This window comes from Tachypleus tridentatus, chromosome 9 (assembly GCF_004210375.1).
Source record: "Tachypleus tridentatus isolate NWPU-2018 chromosome 9, ASM421037v1, whole genome shotgun sequence".
Taxonomy (NCBI): domain Eukaryota; kingdom Metazoa; phylum Arthropoda; class Merostomata; order Xiphosura; family Limulidae; genus Tachypleus; species Tachypleus tridentatus.
The window spans coordinates 135,365,032-135,383,347 of NC_134833.1; the positions used below are offsets into that span (position 1 = coordinate 135,365,032).

Here is an 18,316-nt window from a genome sequence, read left to right on the forward strand (position 1 = left end):
CAAGTGACTGGTGAGACAAGAGTTTAATGAGCCTAATCAATGATTAATTGTAATTCACAATTTCAATTTATCCTTGTAAGAGTGGAAATAATTTAAAATTTAAATTAAAATCATCTTCAGTACAATAGTAGAGTCCAAATATGAACCACATACAAAACAAGTGAAGAAAATTCAATCAAAGAAGAGATCAGCTTTTATTACTGTAATAAGCATCATATGTTTACAAGTTGTGAAACAAACAAAATATGATTTATAATAAAACAGATGTAGTTTTATCAAAATTGCTGTCATAAATTCTAACAAAAACCATCAAACCACCAATTAAATTTATTACAATGCTATCAGTAATACTTTTGGATAATGAAAATAGTATCAGTTTAATATAAATAAATATATTTTAATTATAAAAGCATTATCATACAAGACTAAACTGGTAATTTTAGAGATGCAGATTGTCTCTTCAGATCAAGTAAAACTAAAAAAGGGAATTTAATAATGCTGGACTCTTACCTGGATCTCAAGTACATACATTTTTGTTATTAAAAAAATTAATTTATTACGACATTAACAAATTACTGATTATGACTTATGTAGGAATTGAATTATCGATGGAAGAAGAGCTTTTAAAGACACAACAGAAAACCATGTGATCTAATAAATTAAATGATCACATGCGAGAGAGATGGCTGAATTAAAAGCAATATATCTAAGATAATAAATGGTTCATTTGAGGCCAGACACAGAATGTGATGATCCTTAGTGATTCATGATTCTTTCTAAGTCACCTCAGATGAAAGAAAGTAAAAGAACACCATGAATAATTTTTAATTTCTCTAGTTAATTACTTACCCCCTGAGCTTGATAAAACAAGTGGTCTACGTCCACATCTCTCCACTAATGCCAGTCCGATAAAAGTGCAAATAAAATTAACTCCAGCTGTCACAGCTGCAAGCCAAATAACTGTTGTTTCATTTTTTATCCCTGACATTTCTATGATAGTGGCACTGTAGTACCTGTAAATATAAAAAAAAAAAAGAGAAGAGTAATAAGTAGAAGAGTTAATAAAATTAGTAACAGAATGTTGTGATATTTAGTGTTTTATAAGATAAAACACAAAGTACATAAAACTTGTAAAAATGAATGTAAAACTCATCAGTGGTCAATATTGACTCAAGCTCAACACATACTTAATCCTGGTTCTGCCTGTAAATATTAAATCTGGTTGCACCAAGCACAACCTGAATTTTTAAAAGGATGAAAGAGAGCATGCTTGTTACCAAAGTAAGTGAAAAGGTTTCAATACTGAGGTGAGAAAAACAACAAAAATATAGAATAAGGTTTTATACAAGGTGCCAAGGCTTTCAGTATTTTCTAGATACAGTTAGTGCACTGACAGAATACTCACTAATAATAAAAATAAATACATATCTTGACAGAATGAAAATAAATTGTACATGATGACTACAAGTTAATCATACTTTATATATAAACTCAACACAGACCTGTGAATGAGTTACTATTTTATACAACAGTAATATAATTGACAGGTAACCTTTTTAAATCAGTATTTATATAAGAACTGATCTGAATACTACATTAACATTACAGCAACACTTATTTCTGCTAGCTGAATTTAACTGATCTGAATACTACATGTAACAGTTCATCAACACTTATTTCTGCTAACTGAATTTAACTGATCTGAATACTACATGTAACAGTTCATCAACACTTATTTCTGCTAACTGAATTTAACTGATCTGAATACTACATGTAACAGTTCATCAACACTTATTTTTGCTAGCTGAATTTAACTGATCTGAATACAACACAGTTCATCAACACTTATTTTTGCTAGCTGAATTTAACTGATCTGAATACTACATGTAACAGTTCATCAACACTTATTTCTGCTAGCTGAATTTAACTGATCTGAATACTACATGTAACAGTTCATCAACACTTATTTCTGCTAACTGAATGTCTTAAATTCTCTATTTTTGCCAACTGATGACACTTTTCTTTATAGAACATCACCTAATAATATGATTATTGGATGACATTAATGAACATATCAGGGATATTTAATCCCACAAAACACCCTGAAAACTATTTTTGTAGAAAACTACAAGTACTGAAAAAAAGATTCTAAGCTTTCAAACATGGCTTGATGTTACTGATTTCATAAATTTTGCAAGTATGTTTATGATACGTTGTAAAATAATTAATTTGAATTCCCAAGTTCTTTTAAATTATCTCATGAAAAGTAATTAAATCTAATCCATGTAACAATAACAAATTAGTTTTTTTTCTCCCTAACATTTTTTACAGGCGTGTACACTTTGTAGCTTGTGGGCCAACATTTAAAGTCATTCTGTCTGCACTACACTAATGTAAAAATCAACTTACTTGTATAAATTAATGCATTAAATGTAATAAAAATATGAGCACACTGACTGATTCACTCTACTGACTAGAAGACAACTACCTTCACTACTGGCTCACTCATATTTACAACCTAATCCACATTCCAGGTATTCTGGAAAGCCACTCTTTCATTAACATGAAATTATGATTCTATGTACTCCAGCTAACACTTAAATACAACAGTAAAAAAATAGCTTGTAACAATATCTCATAAAAAAAATGAACTATTGCATTTCAAAATCATTATGATTAGGATCTTCAATATCACAACACCCAATGTTCCACACTTCTGAGATTGTTATCAGCTTTAATCCAAATTAATGAATTACTTTAATTTATCTAACTAAATATCATATAATAAAGTTTACAATGAAGATGTCAATGACATATTTCTTTTAATATTCTGCAAAGAAAGACTTTGTTTAATCACATTTGTGTGATATGAAAAATCCACACAATCTAAACAATAGCATAAGTATTGATGCTTTGAACATTTTTGTTCAATGAACAAAGACAGTGCAACTGTATTCATTTAATAACAGTTTATTTTATAAACCAACAGACACAATACATTAAAAAACATCAGAGTTTTTGCACAAGAGATGAGTCATAAACAACTTGAAAACATTCATTTCTTAATTATAAAATTGTACATTCAAAATGTTTACACTTTTAACTCAACATTAAATTCTATACAATAATGGCACTTAGAAAACAAATGCAAGTTACACATATAAGAACCTAATTAAAATCACAATACAGTTTATAATTTCAATTTTTCTCCAGGGAAGACATATAAAATTTAAAGGTATTAAGAGGTAAAGAAAAGTTAATATTTACATTACAATGTTGATGCCTGAAATCTGTTGAAATATCTGTAATGCACAACCCACAATTAGAGCATTTCTGACAAATGGATCCAGAAGTATTTTAAACAGGACTGGCTTTGAACCTAAAAAAAAAAAGAAAGAAAATTAATTTCAAAGCTCAAATTAATATGAAAAGCAAGAGAGAGCAGCTATTATAATATGTGAAACTGATGTACTATAGTAAAAGTTTAAGGTTTAGAAGCTGAAATTTCTTACAAAAATATCAGAATCAAATGGCTCATTAACATACACCAACACATTTTTACCTTCACTGCTAGTAGATCAACATACTGCAGTACCTTGTATAATTTTATGTTTTTACCTTATCTCAATGTAAGAAACTGGAAAAAAAAAATAAAATCATAAATTTTCATAACACATACAAGGAACAATAGCAGTAATTAGTTTGGCTAACTGTAATACTGGTGTATTTTGTGTGATGTTTATATTAAAACAAACCTTGTAGTAATTATTAATCATGGACCCACAAGTAATCTGGTACATAAATAGTTCAGGAAAATATGTTTAAACACCGATGCATTTGTATTTCTAGGATTAATAAACTTAATCAAGGAGAAATATCACAGGATGTTTCCAAATGAAAATGTAAACAAAAATAACTAATTCACTGAAACTTTCTATCAGCAACAGGTGTATTTTCTTAACAAGCACGTGTTATTTCTAAACTCTTCCTATACAGCAAGTTTAACATACTCATGTTTACACATGTGTTGAAGCACAAAATGTTTGTCATCAGCTCCTTGTATACAAGTAATAAAAAACATTTTGTACATGTAAACTGATATAGGAATGACAGTACCAAAAAGAATGCAAACAAGAACATACGAATGATAGAGCTACACAAAGATCATCCATACGTTACTTTCAACGTTACGCAGCCCACACAGTCACCTACTCTGGTCAATCAAAGACTTTTCTTTCTGTTTTATCTTTTTTGAGTTTATGGGAGTTCATCAAGCTTTGTCCCACTTCCATTCCTGTAAGAGAAGGTGATTACTGCACACTCCAACAATTCCACATTGGTTATTTATATCACCAAGCAAGGGTCTACCAATTCCAAGTCTCTGTTCTTTCAGATCCTGGATCACCTTTTCTGAGCCCACAGTCACCACATGGTGATCTTAGTTGCCATATTCCTAGCACTACAAATCTGGAGGCATATTGATTATCTTGTCCCAGCAAGATTTTTTCCCCATGGAGTAGCCCCTTGATCTACAGGCTTATTGGTGGTATATTTCCAGCTTGGGACAACTTATACATGCTTTTGTAACCCACTGATGCACCAAACCATTCTGTTTATGTTTTCAGCACTAATGGATATGTTCCCATTCAAATTGGACATTCCTAGCCCATCAGATAGCTTTACAGTTTCTCACTCTATTTGTATAAATAAAAAGTCATAAACTTGAACTCCATAAGGGGACAGTACGTGCCATATAACACCACAATGAGCAAAGAAAACAAAGAAGCTAATCATCATTGGAAAGGGAGTACTGTTAGGAGATGGAAAATAAGGAAATGAGTGAGAAGCCAAATTGCTTTCATGAGAAAAAGGACTGGTCAGGACATTGGATAACATGAGAGGAATAGCAGAGGAAGTACTTCTCATAGTGTTATGTGGCTCATACTGCTCCCTGATGGAGGTCAAGTTTGTGACTTTATATATATAGTGAAAAACTGTGAAGCTATCTGATAGGTTAGGTATGCTTGGTTTGAATGGCAACAATTTCATTAGTGCTGAAAACACAAACAGAATGTGTTTTGAGTTTTCTTATCCTTTATTGTTCCATCATATGCATGTAGTGAAATGTGTAATAAAATCTCAAAGAAAAAAAATATCATCAAAATGCTATATTAGGCACAACTAGCTTTTCTTATATATTTCAATTATTTTTGTTCATGTATTCATACTACCAATAACAATACAGTTTACAACATTATTATGAGGGAAAGATATACTTGATTTGCTTACTAAAACCTTATAAATTTATACACACACAAATATGATTGTGCCAAAAACAACAACATTTTCCATAAATGTTTTAATAAAAACAAAACAAAAACACCAGGCATAATTATTAGAAACAGCAGTTATTCCTAACATATTATAATAATATCCGAGATTCAACAGGTAAGCCAAATCTTCAAGCAATAGGGCTCTTTTCACTGCACTACTTCCACTTGTGGGACAGAAACACTTAAGTGTCGGGTAAAACTCAATTATGAGTTTCAAGGCATGAAAAAATATAGAAATTAAGAGAGGATTTACTTCTATCATAGTGTGTAAGTCTGTACAATAATTGAAAGCTTTTGCATTACAAATGGTAAATATGGGAACTGATTAATGAACACACAATGAATATCATTAACCATGGTAGTGATTCATAACAGGAATCACACATTTGTTCTTTATTATTATTTAATATTGTTCCACCACCTTACAGCAAAAATGGTTGTATTATAATAAAAACTGGACAATATTACTAGATGCATCATTGCATTTTTATAGGGTAGTTTTTAAGTGTATTTGACTACCTAGCAAATAACAGTAGCTGTATAACTATTGACCCCAACTGCTTTAATGTTGTCTGTAGTTTATATTAGCCTATTAATCTACTACACGTGTATATAGCTAATTGCAGGCCATGGATGTAACTTAATATTTATATGGCTGCCATAATACACATGTAACATAGCAATTATTAACTTATTATTGCAACTGTACTGATGTTGCATATCATTTGTTTACATGATTTTTGCCATTTAAGACACAATGCTGCTGACAAGATCACAGGTTTTGTTTTTTTTACCACTGCATGATCAACTTCAGCCATGTTACAAAAATAACTAAAATATATAAGCACATATGCTGTCTTCCATGATAGAAATCTTTAAGCCATAGTTTAAAAGATAGCAACAAGCTCAGTTTCCAACATAGAGTCAGCAATCACTGCAACAGCTGATGGTGTTACATTACAGCCAACACTGCATGGCTGTACAATTTATTGATACTGCAAATACAGTATCTATCTTAGAAGCTGACTACAAGGAGTGACAAAATTGTGCAAGCAATAGATGGTGAAACTAATAGTGGTTCTATATGAAACTGATGCAGAAATTTCTAACTATAAATTTTATTTAGAAAATGTTTAGTGTCAGATAAAATATACAGCAGCAGCAGCCCAACAGAGAAGTAACAGTGGAAGAGAATTGTAGAAGTGGCATGACTCAAACTCCATCAGAAATGAAGGTAGTGGAAAGTTATATTAATATAACCAGTTCATTATTGTTAATTAACATGATTTCAACCTTGTAGAGCGTGCACAATGTCACTCTAAAAAGAAAATCTGGTCAGCTGCAGCAGAACCATGACAAATGTTACTATAGCCAGCAGATAGAAGAAGTAAAAGGAATGTGAAAATATTGCAACTATAAAGAATATTAAAAATGTTTATTTTTACACGTTATTATTCTGTGAGACGTTGCCTTATATTTACATTGAATGTATATACATACATCTATAAAAGTTGAGATATTCATATAATTAGCGACACCCTTGTGCAAATTAATTGAAACAAATGGTCATTTAACATCTTCTGCATGATGGCCAGTGTAGGCTCGCTGGACCTGCCAATTTCCTTTAAGTCATTTTTTCACACAGACGGCATCATTAGCTGTGTTTTGCAGTACAGTCGATCTATTTTTGGGATATATGACGAAATTTTGAGGAATATTACGTCATTCGAAATTGAATTAAAAGGGCAAGGAGACCAGTCAAAAAACAACTTCTTACCAACTCAATGAAGAAAAAACAGTATCAATGGGGTCTGAAATACAAGAACTGAATGCAAGAACAATGGAGGAAGGTGTTATTCAGTGATGAGACACATTTCTTCATACAGGGTCAAAAAAGTCTGCATGTTCGCAGATCTCCAGGTGAGAAACTTCGAGAATCTCACATCAATAAGTTCGTAAAACATCCCTTGAAGAAGATGTTTAGGGCTTTTTCAGCTACTATGGCATCAAAGGCTTACATATCATAGAAGGTATGATGCAAGGACCACAGTACATCGAAATTTTGCAGAGAAGAGTTGTTCCAGAATTGAAAAAGAGATTTCCAGATGGATCTGGAATTTTTCAGCAAGATCTGGCTCTGTGCCACACATCGAAACTTGTGAAGAATTTTATAAAGGTGCTGGACTGGCCTGGAAACTCTCCAGACTTAAATCCTATTGAAAATCTTTGGGCAATTTGTATAAAAGACGTCAGGGAAAAGATTGTACTACGAAAGATAAGCTAATTGAAGCCATAATTGAGGTGTGATACCGTGGTCCAAAAATTAGTAAAGATTGCAGTAAACTCATGGACTCGATCCCAAAGCGGATTAATGACCTTTATTTAATTAATCATATCATGGATTACTTTACGAGTAATTTTTGGATTCTCAGAAATAAATAAATAAATCATAATTTTCCATCTTGTTTCAATTAATTTGCACAAGGGTGTATCTATACATATCCAGCTTTACAGTAAAAACAAAAGAAAACAAGTACAAAACATGGATGCATGTATACAGTCTTGGTGAAAATGTACACGTGTTGTTCTATACTGATATTAATGTCTACATGCATGGAGTAGTTATTATGTAAATGTCTGAGTAGTACCAGAAAAGATGTACGAGATATCATCTGTTGTTTTGAGAATTTGTTTGCTGACACACACACACATCTATTTAGTATAAATGAGTGTACCTTTGGTACAATCAATATTTTGTTTAGAAAATTTCACTCTACTTGGTTTAGAGTTATGCCTTGTCACATATGAGAAGCTATAGGGCATCAAACAGTTTGGCTGTTCAGAAATGGTATGAATCAAACAGACATTGACAGAACAGCAAGATATCCCCAGTATACTGTATCCAAAATCCTGAAATGTCATGGGACTACAGGAAAGTTTATTGGTAGATTACTAAAAACTACTGGCTTGGATGACAGTGTTTTCATCACATTACCACATCAAGATTGAAAGAAGTCTTGGAACACCTTCTGACAGAAATGGTATGAATCATTCACTTTATAATATCCAGAAAAATAGGTATGTTTTGAATTTCATGCAAAAATATGAGGGATATCTGTGCTAGCTGTCCTAATTTAGTAGTGAAATTCTAGAGGGAAGGCGGTTAGTCATCATCATCACCAATCACTACCAACTCTTTTGCCAATGAATGGTGGAATTAATTGTCACATTACAATACCCCATGGCTGAAAGAATGAGCATGTTCATGGAATGATGAAACGTGCGAGCCATAACCAAATTAACAGTTAATAGCAGACTGGCCAGACAAAGTTATTTTGCAAAAATTATCATCAAACCAATATTAACCAGCATTTACTTTTGTTATCATGTTACTTGGGTAATAGTGCATTCAAACTTGCAGTTAAGACACTGGCAACATATCATCTTTTCAGATGAGTCCTATTTCTGGCTTGTTAAAGCTGATGGTAGGATTTGTGTTATCTTGCTTACCTGTACAACAGATGAGTAAAGTTTCTCCTTCTCCCACAGGAACAACATAAGAGGTGGTGCAGTACATGTCTAGACAGCTATCCATCATTATGGAAAGACTACTCTTCATACCCTCCAGGGAAATGTCAGTGGAGCCTCCCAAAAGCATCATGTGAAGATGGTATTTGTGTCATATGCTGGAGCAAGGTTTGGCAATAAAACTCTGCATTCCACAATGACAATAACACTGCCCACAGTGTTCATACTGTACAGAATTATCTTGACTAGGAGAAAGTTACAAGACTGCAGTGGCCAGAAAAATCTCTTGACTGTAAACCCATTGAAAACTTTTGGGTATAACTGAGCCTAAAAATTGCTAACTACAACCCTAAACCAGCTATTGCATCTGGGTTGCATTACAGTTTACTGATAATTTTGGATGAAATAATAGTGGATTACATAAACAAACACAGTGACAGTATGCCATATTGCTCTGAAGAGGCTATAAGAGTACTGAATGTTTAATACACACTGATATAAGGTTACAGATATGTTAGATAAACAAAACTGTTTAGAACCAATGTTATTATTTACTTTGTTTAGTGATTTAATGATTATTCAGTTTGAATAACAAGAGTTTAAAAATGATAGTTATGACAGATTTGTTACATAACACAGCACGAGTCATGTTTTTGTGTACGTAGTTCATATTTTGTGAATTGAAGTCACATTACTCAAACCTTCTGAATTTTTCTCGTTGCCTTAAATGAGTATCCCAATGTCTCATGGTTTGTAGAAAGTTCTCGACCTCCAAATATACATAAATATAAGCAACCAAGAGAATAGAAGTCAGGAAAAAAGGTTAAGACAGTGAAAGTGAGGTTAACTGTGCAATTGTTAATTTTGCCATAAGGGACAATATTTTAAAGTAAGATTCATAGTTTAACAGAAATAAGTAGAATAGTTTGTCTCGTCAAAATGTGTTATAAAATATCAGAACCTGCCTTTGTGGGCTTTGATGAAAAGGACAATTATTTGAAGCTCTAGATATAAATGTGGTAATTCACAAGGTAAAAGAAGTAAATTTATTGTAAACTAGGAAGTAAAAAACATAGGAGGGGAAAAATAAGTTGTTTTGTCTATTGGGTTCTAAAGTCACTCAACCAGGCTGCATGGACTTTTAACAAAAAAAAAAGAATTATTTAGACTTTTAAATACAACTATGATAACCCACAGTGAAAAGAATTTCTACATATGTTAAACTTGTTTTTGATATATTATGTTAAAACAAGTAGATTGTGTGCTGCCAATTTATTGTTCAAATTTATCAGCAACAACTCACAGACACCTATCGTAAGTTACAAAATCCAGTCCCATAAATCCTGACAAGCTTCAAGTTGTACATACATTTTCAAATTGTAACACACTCCCTCAAAAAGAGCTTTGAAACACAGTATCTTTGCTTTTACCTTTTTTTTTTTTTTCTTAATAAAATCCACATACACCTCGCTTTTCTGAAAATGTCCAAACTTACCCAATTTAGCTTGTTGCCTCTCATGCTCCAAACTACTATTCTTAATGCTTTGGAACTCAGGCTCTACATCAACAGAATTTCCCCATACAGACCTTAACACTTCAATAGCCTTTTCATACTTTTCCATTTTGACTAGCCAGCGAGGAGACTCAGGCATAAACAAAAAACCACAAAATTGAATGAATGATGGGATCCCAGCAAGGCCTAGCATGTACCTACACAAAAATAATATTGATTGTAATATATGCAATATAATAAATACAAACTAAACAAAGCTTGCAAACACCAGTAATTAACACAAGACTAGTTTCTCCACAACTATATTTTGAGAAATAAGAGATATGAAAATTTAGTTATCACAAAGTTGATTAGCTCAGCAGAATTTATAGTTTTAGATATTTCTCAAGGCAATATTTATTGTTTATTGAAACAGTTTAAGTTCATCACCACAACTACCAAAAACATTTTTGATTATACATCTTATAACTCAACTGCACCTGGGCATGTTTAAAGTAATTTATTATCACAAGTTACTTCCACAAAACTTAATTATAAAAGCAGTTAAACTGGGTTAATGCAAGACAAAACTCAAGAAAAATTTAAATAGTACTAAGTTCTAAGAGAAAGATAACTAATAGCCATGATAACCACAAACGATAACACTGGAATTTCAGAGGGTGACATGTAATTGTTTGCAACATCAAAAGCCTATATTTGTTCTATTACAATAAAACTGGTTAAAAAACAAACTAGTTAATTCTTTTGATGTTTATAATATGCTGCTCCAAGTTGTACTTCAATAACATTTATAATTTCACTGTTTGCTAGAGAGAGCTGCTAATCATAATGATGTAATAATTAAGATGTTTCATGTAAAATCAAAAGACAAGGGTACATTATTTATAAATACAAGCAGATAGTGAAGTCAATAAATAGTATGCAAGTTTATCACTTCAGTTTCAGAAAAATTCCATGTTAGAAAAGACTGATTGCACCTATTCAATACTCAAACAATTAGTGAGAAAATTCTATGAGTATGTTTATTTGTAACTTGTAAATCATGTAAATCATCACATGATTGAGAGACTATCAGCAATGTCAGCCCAGTATAGAGTGCTTAGGTTCCTCCAATGTTCTGATTGATGGTGGGTTCCTGAATTAAGGGTCCAGAGCAACTAAGTGTACTTAGCAACTTATTTCTAGCTCTCATTAGGCAATTCATATGTTGCATTAATGTTACTAGTGTACCATCCAGCTTAGGGAAGTTCTCATTGCCACACAATCCACTTTGAATCATCAAAATAGCTTCAATTGGTAAACAGTACCCACTAATGATGCTTCCAGTCTTTCTTTCTTGTTAAGTTGCAAAAAGAGCCAGAGCTGTGTTACTCTGACTAATGCTGGTCTGGGAGTGCTGCACAAACTTCTTCAAGTGGTTTTGGTTGGTTGGTTAAGTGTTTTATGGCACAAAGCAGCTAAGCTATCTGTGCCAAACATCCAGTAAAAACGTAGAAATAAATTCAGTAAAATTCATAAAAGGAAATAAAGGTAAAACAAAACAGAGTTAAAAAAAATAAATAAATAATTAGCATAAAACCAATGCTTACATCTAGTCTACAACATCAAGAGAAAAACTACAGTAATTAAAGTTGTCAAGGACTTTCTGTAACATGACTGTAATAATCATAACTCCCCAGGAAGAATAACAGGTAAGTACAAAAACTACCGTCAGGCACCTGAAGTTGGCCTTTCCAGTCCTGGTTTCGAGTTACTTAATGTCACAGTCAGTTTCTAATTTCAAATTGAACTAGATGAACTGTGATTTTTAAAAGGGAGCCACATTAAAAAGGTGTGAAGTAAAAATTAAAAAAACTTAAATAACATTAAAAAGATTAATGGCTTTTAAAAAACTAAAAACATTAACAAGATGGACAGTGTCACCAATAACACTGTCTAATGTTATGGACAAACCTTGGGACAGAATATGCTTAAAATGGTGCCATCATTGTGAATCATAAGATGACAAGAAAGTAAAATGTGACTTATTATGATCTGAGTGTTACACAAACTACACACTGGTGCATCAGTTCCAGATAAAAGAAAACGATGAGTTAAAAAACTGTGACCAAAGTGCAATACCGTTTTATTTGAAAGAGCTTGTTTTCTTATTGCTCACTCCAAGTCGACTGCCAGCTGGCATGAAGCCGAGCCTTGAATACAGGACCATAGTCCATGTATGGGACAGGCATAGCAGTGATAGTGCCAGAGCAAGTATACTTAGCTGCAGTGTAAGGGAGCTTATTCCAGCAAATACCAACGTGGCCCAATATCCATAAAAACTAGATAGAAGTAGATGTTAAAGAGAAATGGGCCAGTTGGTTTTGAATATCGGAGAGAACAGGGTGTGAACCAACATGAAGTGATTCCAGGGCCAGCAGAGAAGTAAGCAAGTCAGTATAAATTGTGCAGTTTGAGTACTGCTTAGCTTCTATGTGATTCAGGGCAAGAGAATGGCATACAGTTCAGCAGTAAACACACAAGCTGTAGAGGGAATTCTGCATTCTGCCCACAACCACTGAACCACACAAACCATGACAGAGCCCACACAATCACCTGATTTTGAATCATCTGCATAAATACGAATGGAAGGATGGTTAGAAAGATGTTCAGCAAATAGCAGACAGTATTTCCAATCAGGAGTGTCTACTTTTCTCAAATGACTTAAAGATAGGTCACAATTAGGGACTGTAAGAAGCCAGGTGAGATGGGCTGACCAGTGGATACAGCAATGTTATCTAAGGACAAACCCAATTCATCAAACTGCACCTGGATATGAAGGCCAAAAGGAGCAATGGCAGACCGTCCGGTCTGAAAAAGCATGGCCCATCGAGAAAGGAAAACACAACCCCAGGTGGGATTCTTTGGTAAGGAATGAAGTTTTGAAGCATACAGTAAAGACAGTTGCAAATGGCAGAGGTGCAAAGAAGGTTCCTGAGATTCTACGTATAAGCTCTGAACTTGGTAAGTGTGGAAAGCCCAAGAGCAGAGCTGAAGTCCTCAAAGATGAATAGTATCTAGCATCTTTAAGGCCTAACATGTATGGTCTAACATAGTCCACAGTCGAGTTTCAATTGAATAAGAGGACGATATATCTTTAGCACAGAAAGTTTACCCGCTCCCCAAGTGGTGGAAGGGAGGACACAGAGGATGTTCAGTGCTCTTGTACATTTGACCCATAGCTGCTTGATGTGTGGTATAAAAGTTAGCTTATGGTCAAAATTAAATTCCAAGATCATAATCTCAGAGACCACAGGCAGCACAACTTCACCAATACGAGTTCAGGAATACCCTGTTGGCAGCAAAAGTGCATGCAAACGGTTTTAGAGAGAGAGAAAAAGTAAAGCTGTTTGCCATGTTCCACTTCAGTAAACAATTGAGGGCATTCTGTAACTGTCGCTCAATATACCTCATGTTCGATGACTGACATGAGATGTGAATGTCATCGACATAAAGCCCGTTTGCAACAGTGAGAGGGAGTTGTTCAGTGATGGCATTAATTTTTACACTGAAATATGTGACACTCAGAACACAGCCCTGAGGGACTCCCAAGTTCCTGTAGAAAAGAACGAAAAAATGTCGAATCCATACGAACTTGGAATCTTTTGTCCATTAAAAACATTTTCAATAAAAATAGGCAAATAGCCACATAACTCATATATATGGAGGTCTTGCAAAATGCCATACCTCCATGTTGTATCATAAGCCTTCTCAATGTCAAAGAATATTGGTAGAAGATGTCCTTTGAGAAAGGCTTCTCGAACTGATGTTTCAAGTTGAATCAGGTTGTCCATGGTGGAGCACTGTCATTGGAACCCACACTGGGTGAGCGAGAGGAGGTTGTTTGATTCGAGGAACCAAAGAAGATGAGCATTAACCATCCTCTCTAAGGTATTACAGAGATAGCTCATCAAAGCAACTGAGCAGTAGTTTGAAGGAATCTTGGGATCCATCCCAGGTTTGGAGAAAGGCAGGCCAATAGCCTGGCACCAGGCATCAGGAAAAGCATTCTCCTGCGAGATCCGGTTAAAAACAACCAGAAGGATAGCAAGAGAAGCAGGAGATAGATGGAGCAGCATCAAATAGTATATATAATCAGGTCCAACCGACATACTGCCAAACTGATGAAGGGCCAGTTTGAGTTCCACCAGTGTAAAGGGATGTTTATTGTCACAGAGACAATCAGCTCAAAAGGAAAGAGATGATTGCTCTGACCGAGTCTTGATGGCTTAGAAGGTGGAAGAAGAGCTAGATACCCAGCAAAAGCTTTCACCTAGAATATCAGCAATGCTCTGGGTGTCAGTTACTTCCTGGCCATCACAGAGCAAAATCGAGAAGGGGGCAGAGTGATATTGCCCACTGACCTTTTAAATCTTGTCCCAAATGACTTTGGAACTGGTGGTAAAGAATATGCTGGTTGTGAACTTAATTCAAGATTCCTTCTTGCTTTAATCAAGTGAATTTGGATCTTCCATAAACTACCATATGTTAGCAATTCTTCCTCCTGATCTATGGGTCATGGTGAAAACTCAATCATAGACCTTTCCAACCATGACAAAAGTTCAACATCCCAGAAAGAACTTCTCTTTTCTTTTAAATGCATCTACTCTCTTGAAAGCCTATCTTCATTGGTGATTGACTTTTCTTATAGGTCATACAACCTTTGAATTGTAGAAAATGGCATTTTCTTAAACACAGAAGTGTTTTTTTTTTTTAAATGGTAAACAAAGAATACCAGCTGAAGACAGTGCACACAGTTTTATAGAACAGTGCCAAATTTTACTGGATAAGTTAAAGCTAAAGAAAGAATAAGCTGAACATAATGTTTAAAATATACTAAAAAGAATATTTATTTAGACTTAAAATAAGAACATTGTGCATATGTATGTGTATCTTGAAACAAACTTTTTTTGTTAACCTGAAGATGACCTAGGAAGTTCAAAACATTGATCTCTGCTTATCAATAAAAGTGTTAATACCCGTACCAGATGTTCTGAGATACACTTTTATTTCAAGTGTCATCAAAAATGGTACATATACTTGTTTTATCTTCAATCCATCCTTTCTCCAAATGTTTTCAATTCAATGTTGTCATCTGTCTGACTGACTACATGCAAGAATTTTAACTTTGAAGAACCTCACATTTACACAGTACCTCATGCAGTAATATGTGAATGATAAATTTCATTCTACACAAGTGAGATTATAACCTGTACATATATATATTACCAATACAACAGCTGAAAACACTGCTATCAACCTCCTGACACAAAATTATTATAAGCAATGTTTTCCATGTACCCTATCAAGTGTTACCAACTTTGATATAACAAGGAAAGAAATATAACTTGAAACAAGATCAACTTAATAGTTTTCTTGACCAAATGTTATATAGAAACCTGCATATATTCAAAACAGTGAATAATTTCAAAATAAACAGTAATACTAGAGAAAGAAAGAAACCCATGGTATATTCCTACAGCATGAAATATTAAATCTACAAAACTTACAATGCAAATAATTGGGGCTTACAGATACTGTAAATAAGGTTTACTCTGTCATTTCTTTATTTTTACTTTCATTTCCATTTTTGGTCAAAATGTTTTTTGTTTTTTTTGGATCTCAATACAGCTCATATGGGTATCAAAACTTTTTAAAGTAGAAAACAATGTTTTGACCTTATTAGGTTATCTTCAGAATAACAATTTTTACTTCAAGGGGGTTTCTTGTCATCATGAATTCTCTCTTTTTTTGTTTCTAATTTCTAATTATTAAAATATTTCTATAAAATGTTATTTAGCACTCTCGTAAGTTATTGTTGAATTTGTGGCCAAAAATACTGCTAACAGTAAGTGTATCCAACACATAAAATTGCATTCTACTCTATAAAAACATTGTATTTAATTAGCTATACACATTATTGGTTTGATTTTCAGTTTTAATTATTAAAGTAAGTGCTAATTTAAACTAACATTTAATTACGTGTAACTAGATACCTGTGGTACAACTAATTAATATGAGAATTAGGCAATTTGGAATATTGATGTTAATCTTTAAACCTTGAAATCACTTCACTTTAGTTAAACATACAATAGAATAAAGACTTGTTAACATCCATATGGATAGATGCATTTCAGTGGTAAGTAAAAAGGAGTGTACAAGACACAATAAGTACTATGATTAGGTTGAGTTTGACAATTTTTAGTTGATCACAACTTTCACAAAGCTTAGGAAGACACTGTATGCCACACTTGCAGAGCTTGCTAACTCAAAGGTAAGTAAGAGATGGCTAGCTTTGGGAAAGACTGTGCATTTGAAGAGGTAATATAACTGATTATAGTTGAAAACTGAGTTAGCAAAACAAGAAATGGTTAAATTAGGATGGTTATGAAAGCACACAATTGTAAAAAGATTAAAAATACATAGACACGTTCTCTTAACATTCAGGTGATAATTTAACGGACTTGAAACTTTTAGATGTTTGCAATAAGAAACAAGATGAACAACAGGTTTATGAAGTTATACTGATAAAATAACTACTGAAGAAATAAAAAACAAAAAAATTAGAATTTGCTTACCAGATGATGATGTACAGAACATTAAAGTGCATGTTGACAGTTCAGTTATTTAATTATGGTTACCACAACCAAGAAACTTTTTCTTTAGGTTTACAGAAGAAAATAGACATGTTGATCTTTCTAGATTAATCCATCAGGCTAAAAAAGGAATGACTTACTTAATAAGATCACAATTTAAATAAAAGGTTATCAAGGACATCCTTAGAACAACAAGTGGACTAGTTAGACCTGTATTACAGTGTTCAAGATTATGGTGGATTCTATGCCAGAAATGAATTCCACTTAAGCAAGTTAGGTAGTAAGATGTTTGGGGAAATTTAAGATATTTATTAAAATTTGTTTAAACTAAAATTTCATAGTAATTAGGGAGCTTAGGAAATAAACAGATTGATATGACAGCTAGGGTAATGATAAGTTTGGAAAGAGAAGATTTTCAATGACAAGTTAAATAATAGTTTTAAATGTAATTCTATCAGCCTTAAAGATAAGTAGGGTAACGTAAAAATAATTATAGTATGTAAAAATTAATGAATTTGGGTTATCACAGTTTTGATCACATTTAATACTAATAGGAACCAATTAAACAAATTGACTGAGAAATTGTTCAAAAGTCAAAGAGGTTATTATCTACAAAACTTGCTAGTTAGGCCTCACTTGAAATACTGTGTATAATTCTGATCTCATTGAGTAACTGTAAAAAGATCAAAGGATGGCTGCTAGGATGATTCTGTGGATAGAAAGGTTATCTTATAGAACAAAGTCAGATCTGTCATCTTATTTTCTCTTGAAAAGAGAGGGGTAAATGTGATCTTGATGATATTTACGAGAATATTTAAGGGATTAAGGAATGTGAAATCTTTCCATTGTATTCTGAAAATAACAGGATGAAAAGACAAAAGTGTAGGATTTGAAAAAAAAAAAGACAAGTCAAGCTCCAGTTAAAACAGTTGCTTGTTTCTAACAGAGTGAGTAACTAATGAAGTGAGTTACCATCTATGTAACTGGAAACTATCAACTGATAAGCATTTAAGATTTCCTGAAAAATGAAAGTTTGGTTTAAACTTTATTTTTCACCAAGGTGAATGTTCAAGGGCAGTCTTGAAGACCCAAATGTTCCCTTGGTCTTGTTGTCTGTATGTTATATTAATAAAATTCAGTATCTAACAGGTGATACACTCCTAACTTCTTAAATATGAAATTCACTTCCAAAATCAATAATGCTAAGGTTTATAGAGACAAATAAAAAGCAGCCCAAACCTATAATTAGCTCTAAAATGGATTATGAATGTTTCTTAATTGGATAAAAATATTAAATTTGATTTAGA

General features: G+C 33.1%; 2 protein-coding genes across 3 annotated transcripts in view; both read right to left on the reverse strand.

Moving 5' to 3' along the window:
• Nucleotides 1-18,316, reverse strand: part of LOC143226439 (proton myo-inositol cotransporter-like) — a 120,502-nt gene that overhangs the window by 22,163 nt on the left and 80,023 nt on the right. The gene's annotated exons all lie outside the window — the stretch shown is intronic.
• Nucleotides 1-18,316, reverse strand: part of LOC143226440 (proton myo-inositol cotransporter-like) — a 42,955-nt gene that overhangs the window by 22,163 nt on the left and 2,476 nt on the right. For both annotated transcript variants that reach the window (XR_013014621.1, XM_076457393.1), the window contains exons 3-5: nt 10,357-10,571; nt 3,268-3,379; nt 850-1,013 (exon numbers count right to left, since the gene is read on the reverse strand). Coding sequence is in view for 1 of the 2 variants with exons in the window: in XM_076457393.1 (XP_076313508.1) it covers nt 850-1,013; nt 3,268-3,379; nt 10,357-10,571 (491 nt within the window). In the remaining variant the exon portion in view is untranslated. The remainder of the gene's footprint in view (nt 1-849; nt 1,014-3,267; nt 3,380-10,356; nt 10,572-18,316) is intronic.